The sequence below is a fragment of the Phaenicophaeus curvirostris genome, chromosome 1, assembly GCF_032191515.1.
Source record: "Phaenicophaeus curvirostris isolate KB17595 chromosome 1, BPBGC_Pcur_1.0, whole genome shotgun sequence".
Lineage (NCBI taxonomy): Eukaryota > Metazoa > Chordata > Aves > Cuculiformes > Cuculidae > Phaenicophaeus > Phaenicophaeus curvirostris.
Window position 1 is genome coordinate 26,283,238 of NC_091392.1, and position 21,737 is coordinate 26,304,974.

The 21,737-nt window shown below is 39.2% G+C and overlaps 1 protein-coding gene across 1 annotated transcript in view; it reads right to left on the reverse strand.

The window, feature by feature from the left end:
- Nucleotides 1–8,020: 8,020 nt before the first annotated feature.
- Nucleotides 8,021–21,737, reverse strand: part of TES (testin LIM domain protein) — a 29,134-nt gene continuing 15,417 nt past the window's right edge. The window contains exons 3-7 of the mRNA XM_069850922.1: nt 16,373–16,625; nt 14,915–15,250; nt 11,489–11,704; nt 10,770–10,928; nt 8,021–9,190 (exon numbers count right to left, since the gene is read on the reverse strand). Of these exons, the coding sequence (XP_069707023.1) occupies nt 8,999–9,190; nt 10,770–10,928; nt 11,489–11,704; nt 14,915–15,250; nt 16,373–16,625 (1,156 nt within the window). The 3' untranslated portion in view covers nt 8,021–8,998. The remainder of the gene's footprint in view (nt 9,191–10,769; nt 10,929–11,488; nt 11,705–14,914; nt 15,251–16,372; nt 16,626–21,737) is intronic.

Here is a 21,737-nt window from a genome sequence, read left to right on the forward strand (position 1 = left end):
CAAATGAGATCTAATTAATCCCCTAACCATGAGAAATGCTTTTGTCAGAGTTTCTGTATGAAGCAGCAGAAAAACCCCAGAGTGGAGTTCTCACCTGTATGGAGTCTGCTGTTTAATAAAATACAGGCAAGAAATGAAAAGTGCAGATAGGAATCACAAGTAAATTTATAAGTATGGTTTCTCAATTAGATTCTCTGAAGTCTGTAAGGGATAAAATCATGCTGCAGGTTAATATTAAAAAGTTAGTTTGTCAATTAATCACAAAACCACTGGGAACTAAGCAGCTTTTTTTCAAGTTCTTGGGAACACTTGTTCCCAGGAGTCCAGCAGGAAATCCAGCTGCATCTCTTTAAGCTTTGGGCTTAATTAGAGAAGGCACAGTGAAGCAATAATCTAAGCTACAGGAAGAAATATCACCTGATGTTTACCTTTATTACGTGATGTGGGATAGTGAAAACCAGATACAAAGAACTAAATCACACCCGTTGTTGGAATAGGCAGCTTGGTGACTATAACTTAGTCTGACAAGGCCCTGAGCAACTTCACGCACCCATGAGATTTGTCCTGCTTTGAGCAGAGGATTGGACTAGATGACCCCCAGAGGTCTCTTCTGCTTAAATCTTTCTGTGATGTTATGAGACCTCAAACCCTGAATTCATAGTTAAAGGACATGTAGTTATCTTGCCTTTATTCTGCTGGAGCAAAGTGTTACCAGTGCATGAGCATGAGGCTTGGATACTTTCAGGTTTTGGAAAACATAAATAGACTAGTATCCTGCTTGTTTGGGATACAGCAATCCACTCAGACTTTCCCAACTGCCTTCTATTGTTATCCCTGTGTTTCACTCCTGATCTGATTCCTCAGACTCAGATCCGCTTCCTAGTAAGTCTCAGAAACTTAAACCTCATGCAGCAGGTTTCAGCATAAAATATTGTCCCATTATCACAGAAAAAACATTTTGCTTTTTTTCGAATGGGGCATGTGGTGCCTCAGGCACACAGGTGTAACTGGTTAGATTTTAGAAATATAGCTTTAGGTGTGTGGATTAGTATTGAAGAACAGCCTTTCCTCACCATCCATCCTATTTATGTCTTCTCCTTATCTCACAAGCTTGATTGCATGCTGTTTCCTCACAGTCACTGTTTTCCACTCATAGCAATTAAACAGCACCAATAGCTTTGCTTGTTTAGAGCAGCAGCCCTTCACCATCTTAAGTTTTCTGCCTTTTCAGAGTAAGTAAAAATTATTCCAGGGTGCCTCCATGATTCACCATTATCTTCACTTTCTTTTTTTATCCTCCCCCCATCTTTTCCCAGTCTACTCACATTCATGCTAAAATACCTCCCCTGTGCCTCGTCATCCTCCTATCTGAATTCATGATCATGTTGTTTTCCACTCCTGCACATCTTCCTGGATTTCCAGCCTCCTCCTCAGCTTATTCTTTTCTTGGAACCTTCAGAAAATCTCTTCTCTTTCAGGTCTGAACATTTTACTTTTTTCCTGCTGTTTCCCAGGGTCTGCCCTTGGGCGTGCTCAGCGTAGCACAGACGGCATCTGCTGGGTAACTGAAGAACATCATGTGGCTGCTGTGAATATTTTGACTACTGAGAACATCAAGACTTGACTCATGTAAACAACTCAGTCAGGGTAACCAATAAATACTCTTACTATTTTAATGTGACACTACATTTTTTTAACAAATGAGAAGTCAACAAATACATGGAGTTTGACTTGTTTCTTATAAACTGGGTGCAAAGGTTTTCTACAACAATGCTAGGCTTGAAGCCAAATCTGAACAATGCTGCGCTTAATCTGTAGCAGAAACATCCTCTGATTTGGGTAATTTTTCACTTGGTTGGGTGAGGGGGAGGCAGTGGGGGAAACCCTGATCTGTTAGATCTTGTTGTGATTGCTCCTAGCAACCACAAAACTCAGCTTTGCTGCTCTGGCAGTGGCACAGCAAAGCAGGTACTGTCTAGGTGCTTCCCAGAGTGCAAGGTAAAAAAATACCTAGCTCATATTTTTTGTGATATAAGCAGCAAACACAGGGTTGCAATGTAAAATCTGAGCCTAGTCCTGGTTCAGATAGTTTTGGACTTTTTGTTCCTAGAGCTCCTTTATCTATCATTTTGTTAATAAAGACATTGAAAAAAAAAAAAGGACATGTTATTTTCAGTACTTTGGAGTTTTTTTCTCTATGTTTCTCCTGGATTGTGATGATACAATAATCCTCAGATGCTTTATTTTCCATTTAACACCTACTTCTGGGACCTGTTTCACAGTACCTAATTTTATTAAGTACCATTCTTAAGCTTCATACTTAATTAATGAACCTAATTGACTTATTTACTGAAGGGGTTAGGTAGTAGATGTAATATATGAAAATGGGTGATTGGTTACAGCCTTTGGAAGTAGAGGAAGTCTCAAGATTTATACCATTACTATTGGCAAGACAAAAATCACTAAATCTTTCTGTGTGATCTGCTGATTGCTAAGTCAGTGATACGATTTTAATAGTGTATTTTGGCTAACTTTCAAAACCAGGTATTGGCTGCCTGGTGTCTTTCGGGTTGACTATGACGTTGCTAATTGCCCTGTCCCACTTCCAGCAGCTGAAACGCCTGCCTGGAGGTGACACTACAGCACAGTGGTTGTGACGTTCTCCCAGAAGGTGTGAGGCAGAATTTGGAGCTGAAGTGCTTATGATATTAAACAGCACTGGGCTCAACATTGATCCCTGCAGGACTCCACTTGTGACAGGTGCCAGTTTTGAAAGGAGCTAATCACCACTGCTCTCTTCACGTGGCCTATCAGTCAGTTCCCCACTCACCGTACAGACCACTCGTCCAGGCAGTAACACATCAGTTTCTCTAGAAGCAGGCTGTGGAAAACCATGTTTGAAGTCTTGCAGAAATCTAAGTAGACAACGAGCACCACTTGCCCCATATCAACGAAGCATGTTACTTTTCCATGCTGGGTTTTCCCAGTCAAGGGCTACTTTGACTTGTGATATATCCTGCTGGGGGCTATTCCATAGCTTTCCCAGGGCCTGAAGTAACAGTGATGGACCTATAATTTCCTGGATCCTCATTTCCTGCACTTGGGGCACAACAACCCTGTGCAGTGCTACAGACTAGGAGAAGTTTGGCTAGAAAGCTGCCTGGAGGAGAGGGACCTGGGGGTGTTGGTTGACAGCGACTGAACATGAGCCAGCAGTGTGCCCAGGGGGCCAAGAAGGCCAATGACATCTTGGCTTGTATCAGAAACAGCGTGACCAGCAGGTCCAGGGAGGTTATTCTCCCTCTGTACTCGGCACTGGTGAGACCGCTCCTTGAATACTGTGTTCAGTTCTGGGCCCCTCACCACAAGAAGGATGTTGAGGCTCTGGAGCGAGTCCAGAGGAGAGCAACAAAGCTGGTGAGGGGGCTGGAGAACAGGCCTTATGAGGAACGGCCTAGAGAGCTGGGGTTGTTTAGCCTGGAGAAGAGGAGGCTGAGGGGAGACCTCATTGCTCTCTATAACTACCTGAAAGGAGGTTGTAGAGAGGAGGGTGCTGGCCTCTTCTCCCAAGTGACAGGGGACAGGACAAGAGGGAATGGCCTCAAGTTCCACCAGGGGAGGTTTAGGCTGAACATTAGGAAAATATTTTTCATGGAAAGGGTCATTGGGCACTGGCACAGGCTGCCCAGGGAGGTGGTTGAGTCACTTTCCCTGGAGGTGTTTAAGGCATGGGTGGACGAGGTGCTAAGGGGCATGGTTTGGTATTTGATAGGAATAGTTAGACTCGATGATCCGGTGGGTCTCTTCCAACCTGGTGATTCTGTGATTCTATGATTCTACATCCTTCTTGTAGACAGGGTTGATATTAGTTTGCTTTCAGTCTTCTGCAACATCCCCTGATATCCAAGACTTCTAAATGTTACAGAGAGTGGCCTCCCAAGGACAGTCAGACACCTCTCTTAGCACCTGTTAGTAGGTCAAGCTCAATAATACTTCACTCACCAACTCTTCCTCCACTAACAATGGGCCTGTATTTGCATCAACCTGGGCTTTTGTTCCCACCCTGGAGCCCAAGAGTACTGGTAAAGACAGAGGTGAAGAACATGCTGAGAACCTCTCCCTTTTCAGTATTGTTGGTTACTAATTTACCTCTCCTGTTTAAGAGTGGGACAGTATTTTCCATCTGTTTCTGCTTGATGTTTACCTACCTGAAGAAAACTTTACTGCAGTTTTTGACATCTCTAGAAAACTCCAATGTGTGGTGAGATTTTGCCTTTCTAACTGCATCTCTGCAAATCCTTGGAAAGCCCGCTGAAAGTTGAATTATTGATCCTTTCCTGGGTGCTAGTCTCCTCTTTGCCACCCATTGCTAGCTGTAGCATCCCAAATCCATGCTAAACTTGGCAGAGATTGACAAAATAACATTACCAACATGCCACCCCCACCTCAACTGTTTTGGGAATGGATGATCTAGAGCTTCCACCCACCTCAAGTTATTCGGGAATGTAAACAGTTTTGTGCTAATGGTTGTTATTCCATCAAAGCCAGATAATTTTGCTTCACACCATCAACTGTGTCCCACAACAGCTAATACTAAGGATTCTGCAGGAAAAGTTGCTGTATTGAATGCTCATTAGCACGTATTTTAGGAGATGCAGATATTGGATTTCCATAGGTAAAACATACACATAGAAAGCTGCTTAAACGATGTTTTTCTTTTTTATTCCTAGCATATGTATAACCATAACAGGCTTGAAATATGATCCTAGTTGCTATAAAAGTTACAGGTTATTCATATCACGTATAAATACCTGTAACCAGTTCAAAGATGCATTTAGTTAGCTTTTGTTCTTTTAAAGCTTTTTGCAAAGCCTGGATGTTACAGACCTGAAGGATAACTCTTCCTTAAATAAAATGCAATACAGATTCTGACTATATAATGGTAGGAGTGGTCGTATGAAACCCAATGCTGACTGTGTCTTTGTGCTAAAAATTAGCACCCTATACACAACTGTCTCAGCCTTGACTTTGCTTCTTCCCAGGGAAAGGAAATATTTTACCTGGAGTTCACACAAAATATGTTTTTCTTAAATCATAATAAAAGAGAAAACTTTGTTCTTTGTACCACTGTACCATAGGAGGTACAATGGCATTATTGCTTTTTCTTCATCCAGATTGTAAAGACTCTAACTAATACACTAATATTTGGAACGTCATACACAAGTAAGTTTTACTATACGAAGAAGTTAAAAAAAGATGAAAGTGTAAGTATGCTAAAAGCTTGTCATGTGCGTAAACACCCATAGCTCCTGAAAAGCAGCAGGAGTTATGCATGCTCAGAGAGCCACAGACCTCCCTTTGCTCTCGGGGCACAAAGGGTGGGTTGCAATGACTGTACAATGGGCCTCCTGGGTGCTGTGGTCCACCAACAGGTAATATTCAGATGTTCCAGCCAAGATTATCAATAGTCCAAGTGAAGCAGGATTTACCAATAATCTCAACACCATTGCACCTTGCTTGTAATTTTTGGACACTAGGCATATTTGAAAATTTCATGCAGTGTAAGAAACAAAAGTGGACAGAAAGCTGGTAATTTTAGGGGTTGTTTGAAAAAGCTGCCACTGCCATACGAAAAAGAAAAGCCAAGTTCCCAGATGTCCCGGTTAGGTCAAGTGACAGGACTGTCTCTTTGGCGCCCTCTGCTGCCACGGTTTAAGCTGCACTCTACTTTTGTTTAATCCCCATTGTTAAATTATTCTTAAGTATAACTCTATCTGTTCTTCACAGCTACTTGCTAAAAACACAAGTCTACTCTAAAACCTCAAACTTTGAGTCACAGAATCATAACAACTCACAATGTCACAGTAGCCACATAAAATGCAATAAAGAACATAAAGCTTAGCCAGGCAGAAAATTGCATCCCAAAGGTAAATTTGGGCTTTTCTTTCTCAGCCATGCTGATAATGACAAGGCCAAATTTGTCTTTTGCTGTGAATCTTAGTCTTCATTTGGTGCTCAACATGTGAAGAGTTAAAATCAAATGTCATTCTGCCAATATCACAATAAATAGAGCTAATCACATGTCTCTTCAGGTGATTTCTTGCAGCCAATTAACTATTTCTGAAGAGTATGTTATAAGGAATGCTTTAAGGCTTTCTTATCACCAAAGTTCCACTCTTAAGCGTAGAACTTGAACTTTCATATTTTGAGTTCAAAATTTCATCTGCAAAGTATGTACTTGTATTACTGAAGTATCCAAAATTTTCCAGCTTCTATTCTTAGCTTAGTAAAATAAATAAATCCAAAGGGACCTCCGTGATAAAACAGCCAAAAAATACAAGAGGAAGAAAATCCCAAAACTTAACCGCCAATATTTTTATTATGACAGTGACTGAATGAAACCTCTTTAATGCTTGTTTTCCAGCTCCATTATGTTGACATATCTTTCAGCTAACACCAAAAAGCATTATCTTCTGGAACACAAATTCCTTCCTAGCTCGTTACAAGAGCTGTTTAGCACTCAATCATCTCCTGATCTATTGTGTAGTCACACATTAGTATCTTTATCTCACCTCGGTAACATCTGCACATTACGCTTGACCTTGCTATGGCATAATCCTTCCAGATTGCTGCATGGACACACATTAAACCTTGGCTAACCCACAGCAGAAGTACCTATAATGCAACAGATTCCAGGGAAGAGAAACAGAAGCGATCAAGCAGGCAACGGTAGATTAAGCTTCCCAAGTAGAGATCTCGCTAAAGACAGCACACTTCAGAAAGGCAGGAAAAAGCCAGTCCTGGAAGTTGGTGGGCAATTGAAACGTTTGGTTTGACATGAATTTTCTCAGCAATTCTGTCCTGGAGGAATGAGTAAGTCCTGAATTAGTGCCTACTCGTCCTTTTAAGTGAAGGTTACGCAATAATAAGGTTTAATGAAATAAACTGCACAGAACGAGATTTAAACAGTAAGACTCCCATTAGTGTAAGCAATCGCATCAAGCAGAAAAAGAGCTGTTACATGGGGTGGCAAGGGAGGGGCAGGGAAAGCTGCAAAATAGCTTTTCACAGAAAGTTCTTTATAAAGATCAGCTGCACCTTCCGGAATAGAAGTTGGTGAGTGGGGGAGGATAGATGCACTCAAACCAAGTAAAACCCAAATCATATTATGCCATCCACACAGATGATAATTAAATAAGTAATCCCAGTCCCCAAATGGCATTCTCACAGTACATCCTACTACATATTAAGGAGCACTTAACTGGAAATACCTTCTTTTACTGAGGCATCCTGGTTTTCTTTGGTTTGAAACAGCAGATTTGGCGAGAATACAGCCCCATTGTTATGAGCTGAAAGACATATTTCTTCATACATCCTAAGGATCCATGAGAAAAGCAGTACAGGCTTCCAGAACATGGAGCTGAAGTTTATACCTCAGTTTAGACAACATGCAAAGTATGCAGCTCACACCACTGTGTACTAGTTTTGAAGTGCTCAAAGGATCACAATGCACTTTTCTCAGCACATCAGCTCACCTGTTTGAATGCAAAACTTCCTGTGCTACATTTTAAAACATAATTAAGGCCATAGTTTATGCGAACAAAAAGTAAATTCACATTAAAATCTGAAGTTGTGTATTTCTTGGAACAAGACTCACTGTTTTGCACTTGTAAGTATATAAATAATGTTAACACGAGACAGTAAGCGCTTTACAGTAATAAAAACCTTAATATCTTTTGAAATAATGTCAAAGCTAAAGAGAAGTATGGCAACATTTGCCCTGCTCTTTGTCTCCCTTAAAAGGGATTCAACAAGAACAGAATTAGACAACTGAAGTGAACAACACCAATTTTATTTGTGTTACAGTACAGCCAATACTTTTTTTAGGCCAGGACTTATCATTCACTGTCTGGCAAAAAGCTAGCTAACAAGTTTCACGGTAGATCTGTAATTCTTAAGCAAAAGAAACAGAATTATGCATTTGGTTTATCTAGTAAGCAAAGCTAATGCACAACTGTGGTTATTTTTCACTCAGATACTGGAAGTCTTCTAGGAAAGACTTCTTTGTACTTTGGTTAAAAACTTACAAATCAAAAGCCTAACTATGATCATTCTGCAGAATTACATTCTTGGAAATGCATATGGTATTGTGTGCCATATCCCTCCAATAGAAGGCACAATTTATGAAAAGATCATTCATGCCAAAAGATAAACCAATTCTGAAAGGGTAAGAGTGACACCCACTAACGCTGGTGGATTTGTTTCTTTTTTTTAAATCTAGGCAAGACTTCCTCTTATATTCCACCACCCCTTAAATCTGTAAAGTAACATCAATATTCATTAAATGAAAACTTTTCCAGGCATGAACAGCTGTAAGAAAGAGAAACATTAGCCAACAGAGTTTTCTACTAGTGCAGAGTTACTTTACCAACTAGATATGAGTGTACTCACTATCCCTCAAGAACCCATGTGTCAGCAACAAGCAAATGATTACAGGTTACTTTTTTTTAAGCTTCCTTCTCCCTGCGTACTTGAGACCTAGCGAACAAAACTCTATGTGGCAGTAAGGCTGATCGTTTTGTCTAAAGTGCTTGATGAAAGCAGGGAAACTATAAAAATGATAAGTTGGTGAAACCAAAAGTGGAAGAAACTTTTCACTTTTTTTCTTCCATTAGACAAGATATAGCAAACAGATCCTTCACGGTAAACAGCTCCCTTAAAGTGTAGATAGTTCATAACATATTTGTTCTTACATTTCTGGGATACAAAGTCATTTGACATAAGATTCAAAAAACAATTTTTTTTTTTAAAAAAAGAAAGTATTATTATGGCAAAGAAATGAAGATTACATACAAAGTTTTAGTCATGAAAAAAAATCTTTGGGAAAACGCTATTTAATACTTGCAATAATTTTAAATGCCCCAATACTAAACATTTTACAGTAGAAATGCAAGAGCCTTTGGAACGCAGCAATGCTTGGTTCTGTGCACATCTTCTCTTAAGACATCATCTTTTTCTTACATTCCACTGAGCAAAAGACCATCCCTTCCACCGGCATGAACTTCTGGCCAATTAGACACTTGCTGCAACAGGAACACAAGAAGCATTCCTGCTTAGCATGCCAGTTGAAGTTGTTGTATGTCACACGTTGAACTTCTGGATCTATTGCATTATGACAGCCTTGGCAGATCTGTTGAGAAACAAAATAACACTTAAATGAAGCATACACTCCCTCTCTACAAATACAATAAATGCTGGAATTCTTAAATGTTTTTGGAGAAGTGACAGGCATTAAAAGAAGCATTTGAACTACATCTCTAAGTTTTGAAATAAAATTTCAGCTTTTGATCTTCCTCTACTTTTAAAGCAAAGTTTCCAGTCAAAATGCAGCTGAGGACAAAACAAAATAGTAAAATTCATGTAACAAATTACTCGCTGATGGTGCTTAGAATTTCCCAATGCCTAAATGATAAAAACTTGTTGTGCCAAGCAGCATGTATGTTAACCCATACATTTGAAGAGATTAGTTACAAATCTTCCTGTGTGTTCATAGCTGTAAAGCAATGCCAAAGAATTAAAAGTTACAAGAAAGTCTTGGATGTAATTAATCTTAAAATCTTGTTGTCAAAAACTGTAATTTAGACTTCCTTCAAGGAAGTTAATGTTTTAAGAGAAAAAGCCTCTCCAAAAGATAACTCCTCACATCTACCTCAGAAGATTATTAATTGCCAGCCAGAGGCAATATTTTTTCCTCCATTAACCATATAAACAGTCAAATGTTTGTTAGCACTAACTCTCAACTAACAGCTAGTTAATTGGTAGATACGAACAGACCATCATCTCAGAGTTCCTAGCATAACTAGGAATTGAAAACTTCCATCTTTTCCCAAACTTCTAGCTTTACCTTGTCAGTCACACTCCTTTATAACTCATGTGGTTAGAAATACAAAGAAACAAAGTACCTAGATTGCAGTTGACACTACAAGCTTTTAGCAGACCCACTATAGTTGAATCCCACTGATCACAATTAACTGAGGAGCGGCTGAGAGAGCTGGGGTTGTTTAGCCTGGAGAAGAGGAGGCTGAGGGGTGACCTCATTGCTCTCTACGACTACCTGAAAGGAGGTTGTAGAGAGGAGGGTGCTGGCCTCTTCTCCCAAGTGACAGGGGACAGGACAAGAGGGAATGGCCTCAAGCTCCGCCAGGGGAGGTTTAGGCTAGACGTTAGGAAAAAATTCTTTACAGAAAGGGTCATTGGGCACTGGAACAGGCTGCCCAGGGAGGTGGTTGAGTCACCTTCCCTGGAGGTGTTTAAGGCACGGGTGGATGAGGTGCTGAGGGATATGGTTTAGTGTTTGATGGAAACGGTTGGACTCGATGGTCCGGTGGGTCTCTTCCAACCTGGTTATTCTGTGACTCTGTGATTCTGTGACTATGATAGACACAAATTAAAGGTTTAACAGCATTACTCATCTTCATCTATATTACTCCTCCTGTTAGAAAATCCTACTTCACCACTGGCAAAGTTAAAGGTATTTTCAGAACAGCCTCGCCCCAAACTCCTCTGTGGTTTTTTTCCAAGTTTATGGACAAGATACATATCTGATTTTAGAGGTTTTTTTTCCACAGGAGAAAAGATGATTGACCTAATCGTAACCATTCAATTTATGCTCTTCAGATACTTTCTTCCAGTGTGAGAGTAAGAGTTTCATGCTTCATAGATGTACATTCCCTTGTTTCATGGCACCAACATGTCTGTACAGATCTTACCGCAGCATGGTTCTTCACATAGCAGGGTTTACAGACCGGCTTGTCATTCACCATTACATAGATTTCCCCGGCCAAAACACAGTCACAGTCAAAACAGCAGAAGTGTTTCAGATGCCAGTTTTGACCTTCCGCTTGAGTATATTCATTGCTGAATATTAGCTATGAGGAAGATGGGAACAAATATTAATATATGCATTTGAATAGTGTTTATTTTAATAAAGCTAGCCTCAGGATGTTTTGTAATTTCCAAGGAACTCCTGGTGACTCCCCTCTTTCAAATGATTTCAACAACAACAAAAAAAAAGAGTGCGCTCCCTTGTTTGACAGTTTTCCAAAAGCCTTCATGATATTTATTAAGAGCCAATAAATACCAAAGACATCAGTCAGGCTGTTCTCCTAGGCTGCACAAGGGTGCACTTCCCCTAGTGCCTTTCATGAGGAAACAACTGCAAAACTGGGATTTCATAGAAGAATTTGCAATCATGTATTACATCCCATATTCCTGTAGACCAGAAAAATTCCACACCAAATCCAAAGCAAATTAAGTATCTTCCTGAATGTAGAGTGTCCATATAAATTTCAGTTCCTTGCAACTACGATCAACTGAAACTGGTGAAGTTTCATCATTTCCCTGCACAGAAATATTTTACTAAAAATCATATTAACTTCTCAGAGGGGTAAACTTGTGTGCTAACACGAAGAACTAGGATATTTCCTACCTCATCACATCCAGCACAGCGAGGTTTTTCGCTATCACAATAATGTCTTCCACAGTACAGATTGCCATTCTTCCAGAAATAGATCATGTCTACTAGAAGTTCACTGCAGACGCAACAGACAAAACAAGCTGGGTGCCACAATTTGTCATATCCAGCACGTTCCGCATAGACAGCTGGGTCACCTTCTTTCATGTTCAGTTTGCAGCGATAGCAGGACTGGAAAGAGGATGTTACCAAAATAAATACGTCTTTGAGGAGGTACCTTTATAGCATTTACATATTACTGACATATTCAATAAATTCACCTTCCCAGACTGAAATTAGCCATTGGTTTACTACCATGACCAAAGACTGGTGTGACATGATGCCATAGCACAGGTTTAAATAAGCAGTTCAAGATGATGCACGTTCCACTAACATAGCACTACTTAAACTGATTGTTGCATTTTGCCGTAATCACATTCTTGCAACTACAGTCCAGTTCCTAAAAAAAAAACCTACAGGCAATTAAAATTCATGTTATGTTTTATAAGACTTACTTAAGAATAAGGAGAGAATAATTGGAAGCCTCCAAGCTAACCAACTAGGCTATGACTAGAACACACAACAAGAACATAACTGTACTTATAGGCTGTGAGAAGATCAAGCCATGTCTGCATCACTGGTGAGAAAAAAAAAAACCTGTGAAGATTTCAAACTAATTCTGTTTAAAGCCGTGTTGTACGGAAGTTACTCACTCATGGCTTTTGTCCAATAGTCTGTGATTAATGATCTTAGGATAGGGAGAGCGATCATGGAAAAGGGACTATGAAGTTTATGAACCCCACAAATAGTTCCAAAAAGTTTATAGTCAGTCTTCTCTCTGTAACCAGGTATAGGGCAGGAGTTCATCATCAACTCAAAAAATACAGTTGATTTCTGTTACTTAAACAAAAAAATTCTAATCTACCATTTAGTCACCAGTTCGGCATTTCCTGCACACCAGTTGGTCTGTGGACTGGGCTGAACATCTTGGGAAGGTTTTCTCTATGATTAACTTCATTACAAGCCCAGCCACAAATGGCTTTTTAAATTGTGTACAGGCATATATTTAAAACAAAATATATCTGAAGTGTCATGTCTGTAAGGCATATTGATCAGACCCCCACACTTGTTTCAGACACGCAATTTCAACGTACACACAGAAAGACATCAAATGGGGCTGAAGAACAGCTTGGAACAGAACGAAAGGGGAACTAATGAAAGGGGAAGTATAAATACATATGTATATAAAGCTTTTTGACTCCTCTTTCTACTTTAGACCTCATATTCCTAGAGAAGTCACTTAGAAGGTTTATTAGTTGCATGGACCCAGAAGAGGGCAAGATGATTCATTCACCTACCATTTGCAATATCCCCAACCCAGGTGGTTAAAAGGTGCAAAAAGACTTTTTTTTTTTTAAATCAAGTTTAAAAAATATTGCAATCCACTCCTATAATGAAAATTAGTTTTTCAAGAGATTCTATTTACCACAGCTACAGGAATACATGCTTATAGACTTAGCGTGAAAGATAATATACAAGAAAATTTGGAGAGCAAAGATGAAAAACTAAGAGAGACAAAGAAGTGTTGACAAGGATAGCAATTCTTCTGTGAGGTATTTAAGAGCTCTTCTCTGTATTAGTTTATTTTGAACTGTTAAAAAAATAAGAAGTTGAGATAATGCTACAGCCTATTGCTAAGGCTAAGTCACATTCTAGAAATCAGGCAAAAAAAAGCCTCCTTAAAAATAATACATCTAATTCTAATTATCTAGCCCAGGGTAAACTCAACACCTAGCAGAAGATAAGCAACACAACTGTTCACTTCCACTTTTAACAATTCTAAGCCTCCTTCTAAATCACTGACCACAGTGATGAGATACACCTGGCCTGAACTGCAGGAGGTATATTCAGGTATTTGAGTAAGAAAAGCTTGGAAGAGATAAATTGGTGTTATGTAAAAACGAAGAATTTTTGATACAGTAACTTAAGAGTGCTTAAGTAACTGTAGAGAGCAGAGTGCTTCCTTGTCCTTGACTTAATATAGTCCAAGCCAGCTGGCCAGCAAGGTCCAATGCAAGGTGTGGATTTCTGTGGGTCTTTCTTGAGGAGATTAAGTGAAGAATTGCTCTGGTTGAAACTAAAGTAACCCAGCAGGAGAGGCTGAGTTAAAACAAAATGACAGCAACCCAATTAAGCCACCATAAAACAACTTTCTAGTATCTTAGAATCTCCATGAGAAGATAATGGCAAAAATAACTGAATAATTATTTTTAGAAAGTAGCTACAGGTAACCAAACGGCACAGTTTATGACTGATTAAGGTAAGTGGCCATGTTCAAAGCTAAAATTGTGTTAGTTTTATATTGCATATGAATTACACCAGAAGTAATACAGTGTCAGTTAAAAAAACCCTAAAAACACATACAAAAAAGCACACCACATCCCTTTATAATACTGAAAGCCATATTATAAAACCATGTAAACAAACAAGCTTTTTAACCTCCATCTAAAACTTGTACATTCATTTTCTATAAGTATCTATAAGTATCCTGGCGACAAATAACTTTGGTGATCAATATATATAATAGCAACATTTCTGGAAATCAAGTTATGGGAGCTTTTGCCACTCTAAAATGAAGGTCTACAGTCACTGAACCGATTTAATGTTACTTCAATAACCTTTCCCCTATTTTGTATTCATAATTGGTAGCTGAGATATGCACAGCAAAAGTCAGCAAGTTACGTCAGAAGTATTATATCAAGGAAATATCAGTGAAAACTGGGTAATTTTACACACCTTATTTTTTGTTGAGCTACTAAAAGACAAAAATCAGATGCCAAACAAAAAGTACAGATAAAAAAAAGATCTGAATGTGAAAAGGTTAATCAAAACAGCTGTTATATGGCTTGACTTCTTGGACAAGGGAGGGAAACACGTCACTTTATTATTTCTTACTTACATTTAATTTTAAACACTGTTTGTCAAGTGGGTAATTTTGGTGCTCTTCCAAGAAAAAGGAGAAAACAGGCTTCTAAAATTAAACTAAAGTCTTCAAGAAGAGTAAAGTGTAGCAATTAGTCTGTAAGACTACACAAGTTTCTCGATTATTATTCTGTAAAAGCCACCCTGCTATACTCTATCTCCAAGCTAACACGTTTTTGCAATGACGAAGCTCACCTAGGAAGTTATTTGCTGCGATACACTATATACAGTCAGAAACCAAGTCATAAACCAGAGTTCCATACAGACATTCAAAGCGTTTTCCAGTTCCCCTTCTTTCTTTCCCTCCCCAAATTTTCATTATTCCAAATCAACAAACAAGTTAATTGGGTTAAAATGACCAAAGAGACCACTCGAATGATAATATACCTTCTTGTTTTATCCTTCTTTTCCTATACTTACATACTGAGATGCCTTCTGATCCGAGGACTTATCCTCCATCACTCCTACAGCAGCTGCGGTGCTTCTGTTACCATTGTTCAAATTATTCTTGCCAGTATCTCTTGTTTCTACCTCACCAGGGAGCTTGACATCTCCTACGCCAAGTGCCTCATTTTTGTACTTCTTCACAAATTGTTCCATCTGCTTAACTTCATTGGGGGAGAGCTCGTGGCATTTCGAAGGATCCTGATCATGAGCAGGCAGCTGCTTAGCCAACTGCTTCTTCCTGTACTGTGCGCCTTCTGAGCCAGCAACAGGCTGCTTCTCCTTCGGTAGCATCTGCATATACTGTCTAGCCTGAATCAGGAGGAATTAGATTTCAGATGTCACTTCAATTATAGACCCATCCTCTTAAGCAAACCTGTAACTAAAATCATCTCCACTGTTGTTAGTGACAGTCAAATTTGTCAAAACCAAGATGATTTCCATACACATTAAACTCCCAAAACACGGTTTATGGAGATAAAATACGGCAGATGCATTAATTGGCTTCTTCCCAGGGTAAGACAGGCTTCCTTTTAAGCCTTTTACAATATGCAGAATAGTTATTACTTCTCAGAGTAAGCAATAATTAACATTTACACAGCACCTTGTCTCTTCAAAGGTGTCTAAAATTACAGATCATCAATATAAGCAGTAGAAGCTGAAAGAGTTCACCTAAAGCACACAGCCCATTACAGAAATAATTCTAGCTAAATAAAGGAAAAAAGCTCTAGTTTTAATAAAGCAAGCACAAGCCTGAAAATCAAAGTGGTAACTGAACCGTAACAGTCAATTTAGGTTTGAAAGGATATTTCGAGAGGTCTATCAGAGGTAATGTGATTCTGGCAAGGAAGGCACAACATTACAGTACAGTAAATTAGTAATCAAAGTTTGAAAAGTGAAGCAAAAACCTCAGAAGGCTATCTACAATCTCATCTAGTTCAGCTGAAAACATATTATAAAAGAGTTGCTCTTTCAGATGTCAACACTGACTTTGTTCTTACCATATACAGTAAAAGCTATATGAAAGACTAAGTGTTCCCCTTAACTTTAAACGGTGACATAAATTGCTGTGAGGTTGTTGGTTGCTTGGTTTTTTCTTTTAAGCCTACCCTCCATGCAAATTCTTCAAGTTTACTGGTAAAAAAAGAAGAGTTAAAGAAACTGGACTCCAAGGACTCAGCAGATAAGCAGATAATGCTTAATCCTATCTACTAAAAACCACTTCATCTCCCCCATTCTCAAGAAATTCCACAGACAAGCATCCACATCTGCAAGATGACAGAGGTAAGACTTATTAAACAGGCACCAATTTTTCAGTTTGAAGAGAAAGACAAGACAACTACAAGAGGTAAATTTATCCTTCTGGTAAGCTCTGTTTCTCTGTCTCCCATCAACTCCTGTCTTGAACATGAAGAAAAGGTGAGTTAGACTTACAAGTGTCTGATTGTGAACAGGAGGAGCCCACTCATAAGTCACAGTATTGATGGATATGTTCTTCTTGGCTGGCACTGGATTAGTCAGTATCATTACATTGCGTTTATACATGGGAATGCCATCATTCTTCAGCTTTGCAATAAGGGTTGTGTATTTTGTATCTTCAAAGAGTTTCCCCACTTTCCGATCTTCCTCATTGCTTGTGAGGACATCATGCTCTTCCTGGCCACATTTGCAGTTGCGGCATATTTTTCTGAAATTCATGGGAACAACAACAAATTCACAACCTCAGCTGAAAACTTCACAACAGCTACATGTGTAGCCATAACACTACTAGGAATACAAAACCTTGTTATTAGTGTTTTGGTTAGCGAATATACAAGTTACTCTGCAAAATATCAAGCATCTCTTGAGAATATTCTTTATTTCTCTTATGTATTATTTATATTCTTTGATGAACAATATTTTTATCAGACAAATGCAGTCAACTACACTAACATATCCTGAATATGATGCTATATTATTCCTTCAGTTATATCACAGTACTGACCACGTATGTACGTGTCCATTATCACCCACCTATCAGATTTAGTATGGGCAGTCACCCATGAGTTACAACTTAAATGCACCAACATGGCATCCTCCTCTCCACCTCAAAAGCATTTATTTGGGCTTTTATGTTATTTTTTCAGGATCTCCTCATAAGCTTAAAATTACATGCAATATACTATATTAATTTAATTGTGCATGCGATATTTTGTTATCACAGCACTACTATCAAGTGGAAACAAGTATTTCCTAGAAAGGAAAAAAAATGCATACAGTCATATATGTAGTGTAATTGCACCAAGTTCTGTTCAAAGCTTAGCATTAAAAAGAGAAGATAAAAGAAAAGTGAGAAGCTTACGTGGACCAAGCCTTTCAAACCGCTCTGAACCAAGTCAGAGACACCCTGGCACACACTGTACAGAGAATTTTCAGAGATAACATCCTTAAAAGGTAGAAGGCTTTACTTAGATATAAATGGTATTCTTCTTGCATATACAACACATAACACATTTGAACTCCTTTGATTAAGGGATATTAGATAGCTATTTATTACCTTAAGCATAATTAAAAAATTCACATATAATAAACAGAACCCTGGATTAGGAAAACTAGTTTACTATTTATTAACAGTATCTCCAGAGTGTCAATTCAAAGCAAGCAGCCACCTTATATGGAAATTAGTGAAGCTGAATGTTAACTGAAGGTTCTTATTACAGGCTAAGAAAACAGAACAACCTTCTGGATCCAGAGTTTGAAGAGTAACGAGCAATATTTTTCCCCATTATTTATTCTTACCATAGTGACTAGCATAAAACTACTACCTATAAAATACTTCTCAATCTGGCTTGCCAAAACCTATTAAACTCTCACACTGTTCTGCATCTTGCTTTCTGGAGTCTTGAAGGCAAGATACATTCCTTATCTTAAGGGATCTAACAGGTACATGACAGGAACATGCCATGACTACAGCATGCCCATTTGGTGACAGAAAAGGAAGGAAGAACTGCATATAATTGGTCATGTGAAGTTACGCACAGCCAACCTGGAAGATGTGCACTGCACGCTCCCTGCTGGAGCAGGTGGATGTAGCTGAATGAGGCTAAGATCCTGTGGAGAGCCTGTGCTGGAGCAGGCTCCTGGCAGGAAAACAACCTATGCTGGATCAGTCTGTTCCTGAAGGACTGCACCTAATGGAAATAACCATGCTGGAGCAGTTTGTAAAGAACTTCAGTTAGTTCATAGCGGACTGTCTCCTGTGGAAAGGACCCTACACCAGAGCAAGGGAAGAGTCGATGAATTGATCCAAATCCCCATTCCTTGTTCCTCTGTGCTGTTGAAGGGGAGGAAGGAGAGAAAATGAGGAGTGAAGTAAAGCTTGAGAAGAAGAAAGGGTGAAGGGAAGATGTTTTTAAGACTTGTTTTTTGGGTTTTTTTTTGTTGTTGTTTGGTTTTTTTTTTCCTCATTACCCTGCTTTGATTTTGATTGGTAATAAATTAAATTTATTTCCCCAAGTCAGGTCTGGTTTGCCTGTGATGGTAACTGGTGAGTGACCTCTCTTGTCCTTCTTGACCCGTGAGCTCTTTTGTCATATTATTCTACCCCTGTCCAGCTAAGGAGGAGGAGTGATAGAGCTATATGGTGGGTGACTGGTATCCAGCCAAGGTCAACCCACCACAGCAATCTACCAGCTTACCAAAACATTCAAGCATGAAGTAGCACTGCCTAAATGCTGTACTATGCATCTCAAGCACTTGCAACATACAATTTTGTATGATCTTCAGCAACAGCCTATGTGACTCCCTTTACCTAGCTGATATTGTACTGAGAGACTATTTAACATACTAATAAAGCAAGTCATAATATTTGCTCATCTTTTAAGGTATGTGTATGATTTTTACCTTATTACCAACACTCAATCATGTTGTCTTTGAGATCTGACACCAGCTGACAGCATCAGATCTTACCTTCTGCATGTTTAGTTCCTTATTATACTAACAACCACCATGCAGCTATATGCCTCAGAGCACACATGCAATAGGAATTCGAGCCATTTGTCCATTTGAACTATGCCTTACCAGCTATTTTCTTGCTTTTTCAACTTACATATTTAGCAATAGTAAGGCCCTAGTTTTAGTCTTGCCTCTTGACAGGATGTGATCTAACCACTTCAGTGAATGAACAGACATTCTCAGGTAACCTGCACAGAATCATGCAAGTGAAGTGTAACTCTGCTTTCCAGAACTGCTCTCCTTGCAAAATAAAACCTAGTAAGAACCATTTGTGTTGTCATACTGCCTGTGTGGTTACAAGAGCAGTACGACAGTTCATGCTGCTCTCCCTACTCTGTCCAGCATCCAACTACAGTAAAGCAGTACAACACCCTGCAGAGACCAAAGTCATCCCCAATAAGGTGTGTTAGAATTCTTCCCCTGAGACTTTTGCATGTGCTGGGAAAGCCACAAGAACACCTTACCTTTGCTTATGATCTGTTATGACATTGCCTATGTTTTCTAGTAGTAGTCTCTCAGAATGCAGAACAGCTTTGCGATCCTGCCTGTTTCCAACTCGGAGAGCACGCTCACTCAATAACTTTTATCATACTTAGTCTCACCTTGAAGGCTTAACACGTCTCACTAATTTCAGTATTGTCCTTGACAGATTTTTCTGTTGTCCTGATAAACAGATGAACAGATTCTTGCAAAGAAGTGCAAGCATACAACTTGTCCTCAGGGCCTCCCTGAGTTCCACTGGCATTAAACTACTGTGGTTTATACTTGCGTTGAGAAGAATGAGATATTCACTAATCTCCTCCCACCCCAGACTCACTTAAATTAAGAATTTTACTATGTACATTTCAGTATGCTACCTCCTTGCTCTTCCAAGATTTAAGTGAATTAATCTTTCCCTACAGGCAGTTTACAAGTATCCATTACAGGGGCTATGTTACAAAATTACAAGCGTAGAGCTTATGGATAATTACGTCTCCAAATGCAGGAGAAAAAAATCCAGAAAGAATGTGGAGAATGCCGAGTCACAACTGATGTCAGCATATTTCAGTAAGTCACAGGAAAATCCCTGAAGCTGTTGACATTTCCCCTGGATCTTAGCCACACAAATATTTCTGTAGACTGTAAAGAGGAAAAACAAACAAACAAACAAAAAACCCCACAAAAATCACAAAAAAACCAACATATCCCAACCAAAACCAAAGGTTTCCTGTTTTGATTTTTAATCCTTTTTCTTTAATAATTTCCAGTCCTAAAATATATCCAGTTGACATTTACACACTTAACTTTTCCTGTAAGAGTTATTTTTACAGTTTAGTCATATCTTCTTCCACAAAGTTGCCACATCAGAGTCCTGTTCCTTAGTCACTGTCCCTTCTGCAGCCAATTACTTCTACTTAGAATAGATCAGGTGATTATTTCTGTGACTACGACACAGCTATCTCACTGAAGGGACCCCAATCCATTACTTCAAACTTACACTTCACAAGTCTGTCTGATAACTGATACCTAATTTTTAGTTTCAGTGTTAAGGAAAATCAGTTGCTATTACACACCTCCACACATTTATACATGTATTAATGTAGATTTATCTCTTGCAGCTACATCTAGAAGACAAGCAGTAAAAATTTCTTGTTCTCTCCATCTGTATTGTCAAAAACATCTTCTCTTCACTTAAGGGTATTCAGCAAGATCCCTACTAAAAGGGATACCTGCTTACATGTTCACAGCTCTCATAGCTTCAAGCAAAGGAGAGAAATGTTCCTCCAGTCAAATCTCAGCAGTTTGGGAAGCTTTTCCTACTCAGAACATGGAAGATAGGAAGGAAGCTTCAAAATTTGTGGAACTAAAAGCTGCAAATCACTGGAAAAAAAAAAATCAGTAGATTGTGCCTTGCTTCTAGGTCTTGAGTGGACAGAAAGAGGAAGGTAAGCAGATTCTATCCTCTCCCCAGACAGTGAATTCCTGTATCCTAGTTTTCTACTGACAGCAAGGATCCAAGACTTCCAGTTCCTTCTTCAAAACCAAGTGTCAACTGTCCTCTTCTTTTCTATGTTTTGATGCACAGAACGGAAGAATAATTCAGATCACGGTCCTTCCTACACTGGCTTTGCAGTGGCTCCTCATGGCAGGAGGCAGCAGCTATAAGCATAGAGAACCCTCAACAGATACCTGGCAAGTCCTGAGGCTTGTGCCCTCCCCACAGAAAGACTAATGTTCCTTCCTGTTACATTTTCTTGCTATTAATGTAGTTACAGAAATTGCAAATGCTTTGAATTGTGCCTCAGTACTTCCAGTAAGCTGTACTATCAGAAAATGTTAAAGACAACTTAAAGCCCCCACTCCTTTCCAGGGACTATACCTGGACAGATGCTGAAAAAGGTTATTCCCAAGCTTAAGATTCTTGTCTTCAGAAGCTTTTAATATCTTGGCAAGTGGCACGGGAGACAATTATTGCTTTCCAGTACATATACATAGAATGGTTAGGATTGCAAGGGATGCTTACAAGTTGTCCAGCCAAACCCCTTGCAGTGAGCAGGGACATCTTCAACTAGATCAGGTTGCTCAGAGCTCCATCCAACCTGACCTTGAATGTTTCCAGGGATGGGGCATCTACCGCCACTCCAGGCAACCTGTTCCAGTGTTTCACAACCCTCAGCAAAAAAATATTCTTCCTAATATCTAGTCTAAACTCCTCCTTTTTTAATTTAAAACTATTTCCTCTTGCCCTATTGCCACACTAAAAAGTTTCTCCCCATCTTTCTTATAAACCCCCTTCAAGTACTGAAAGGTCAACTCTGAGAGTAGC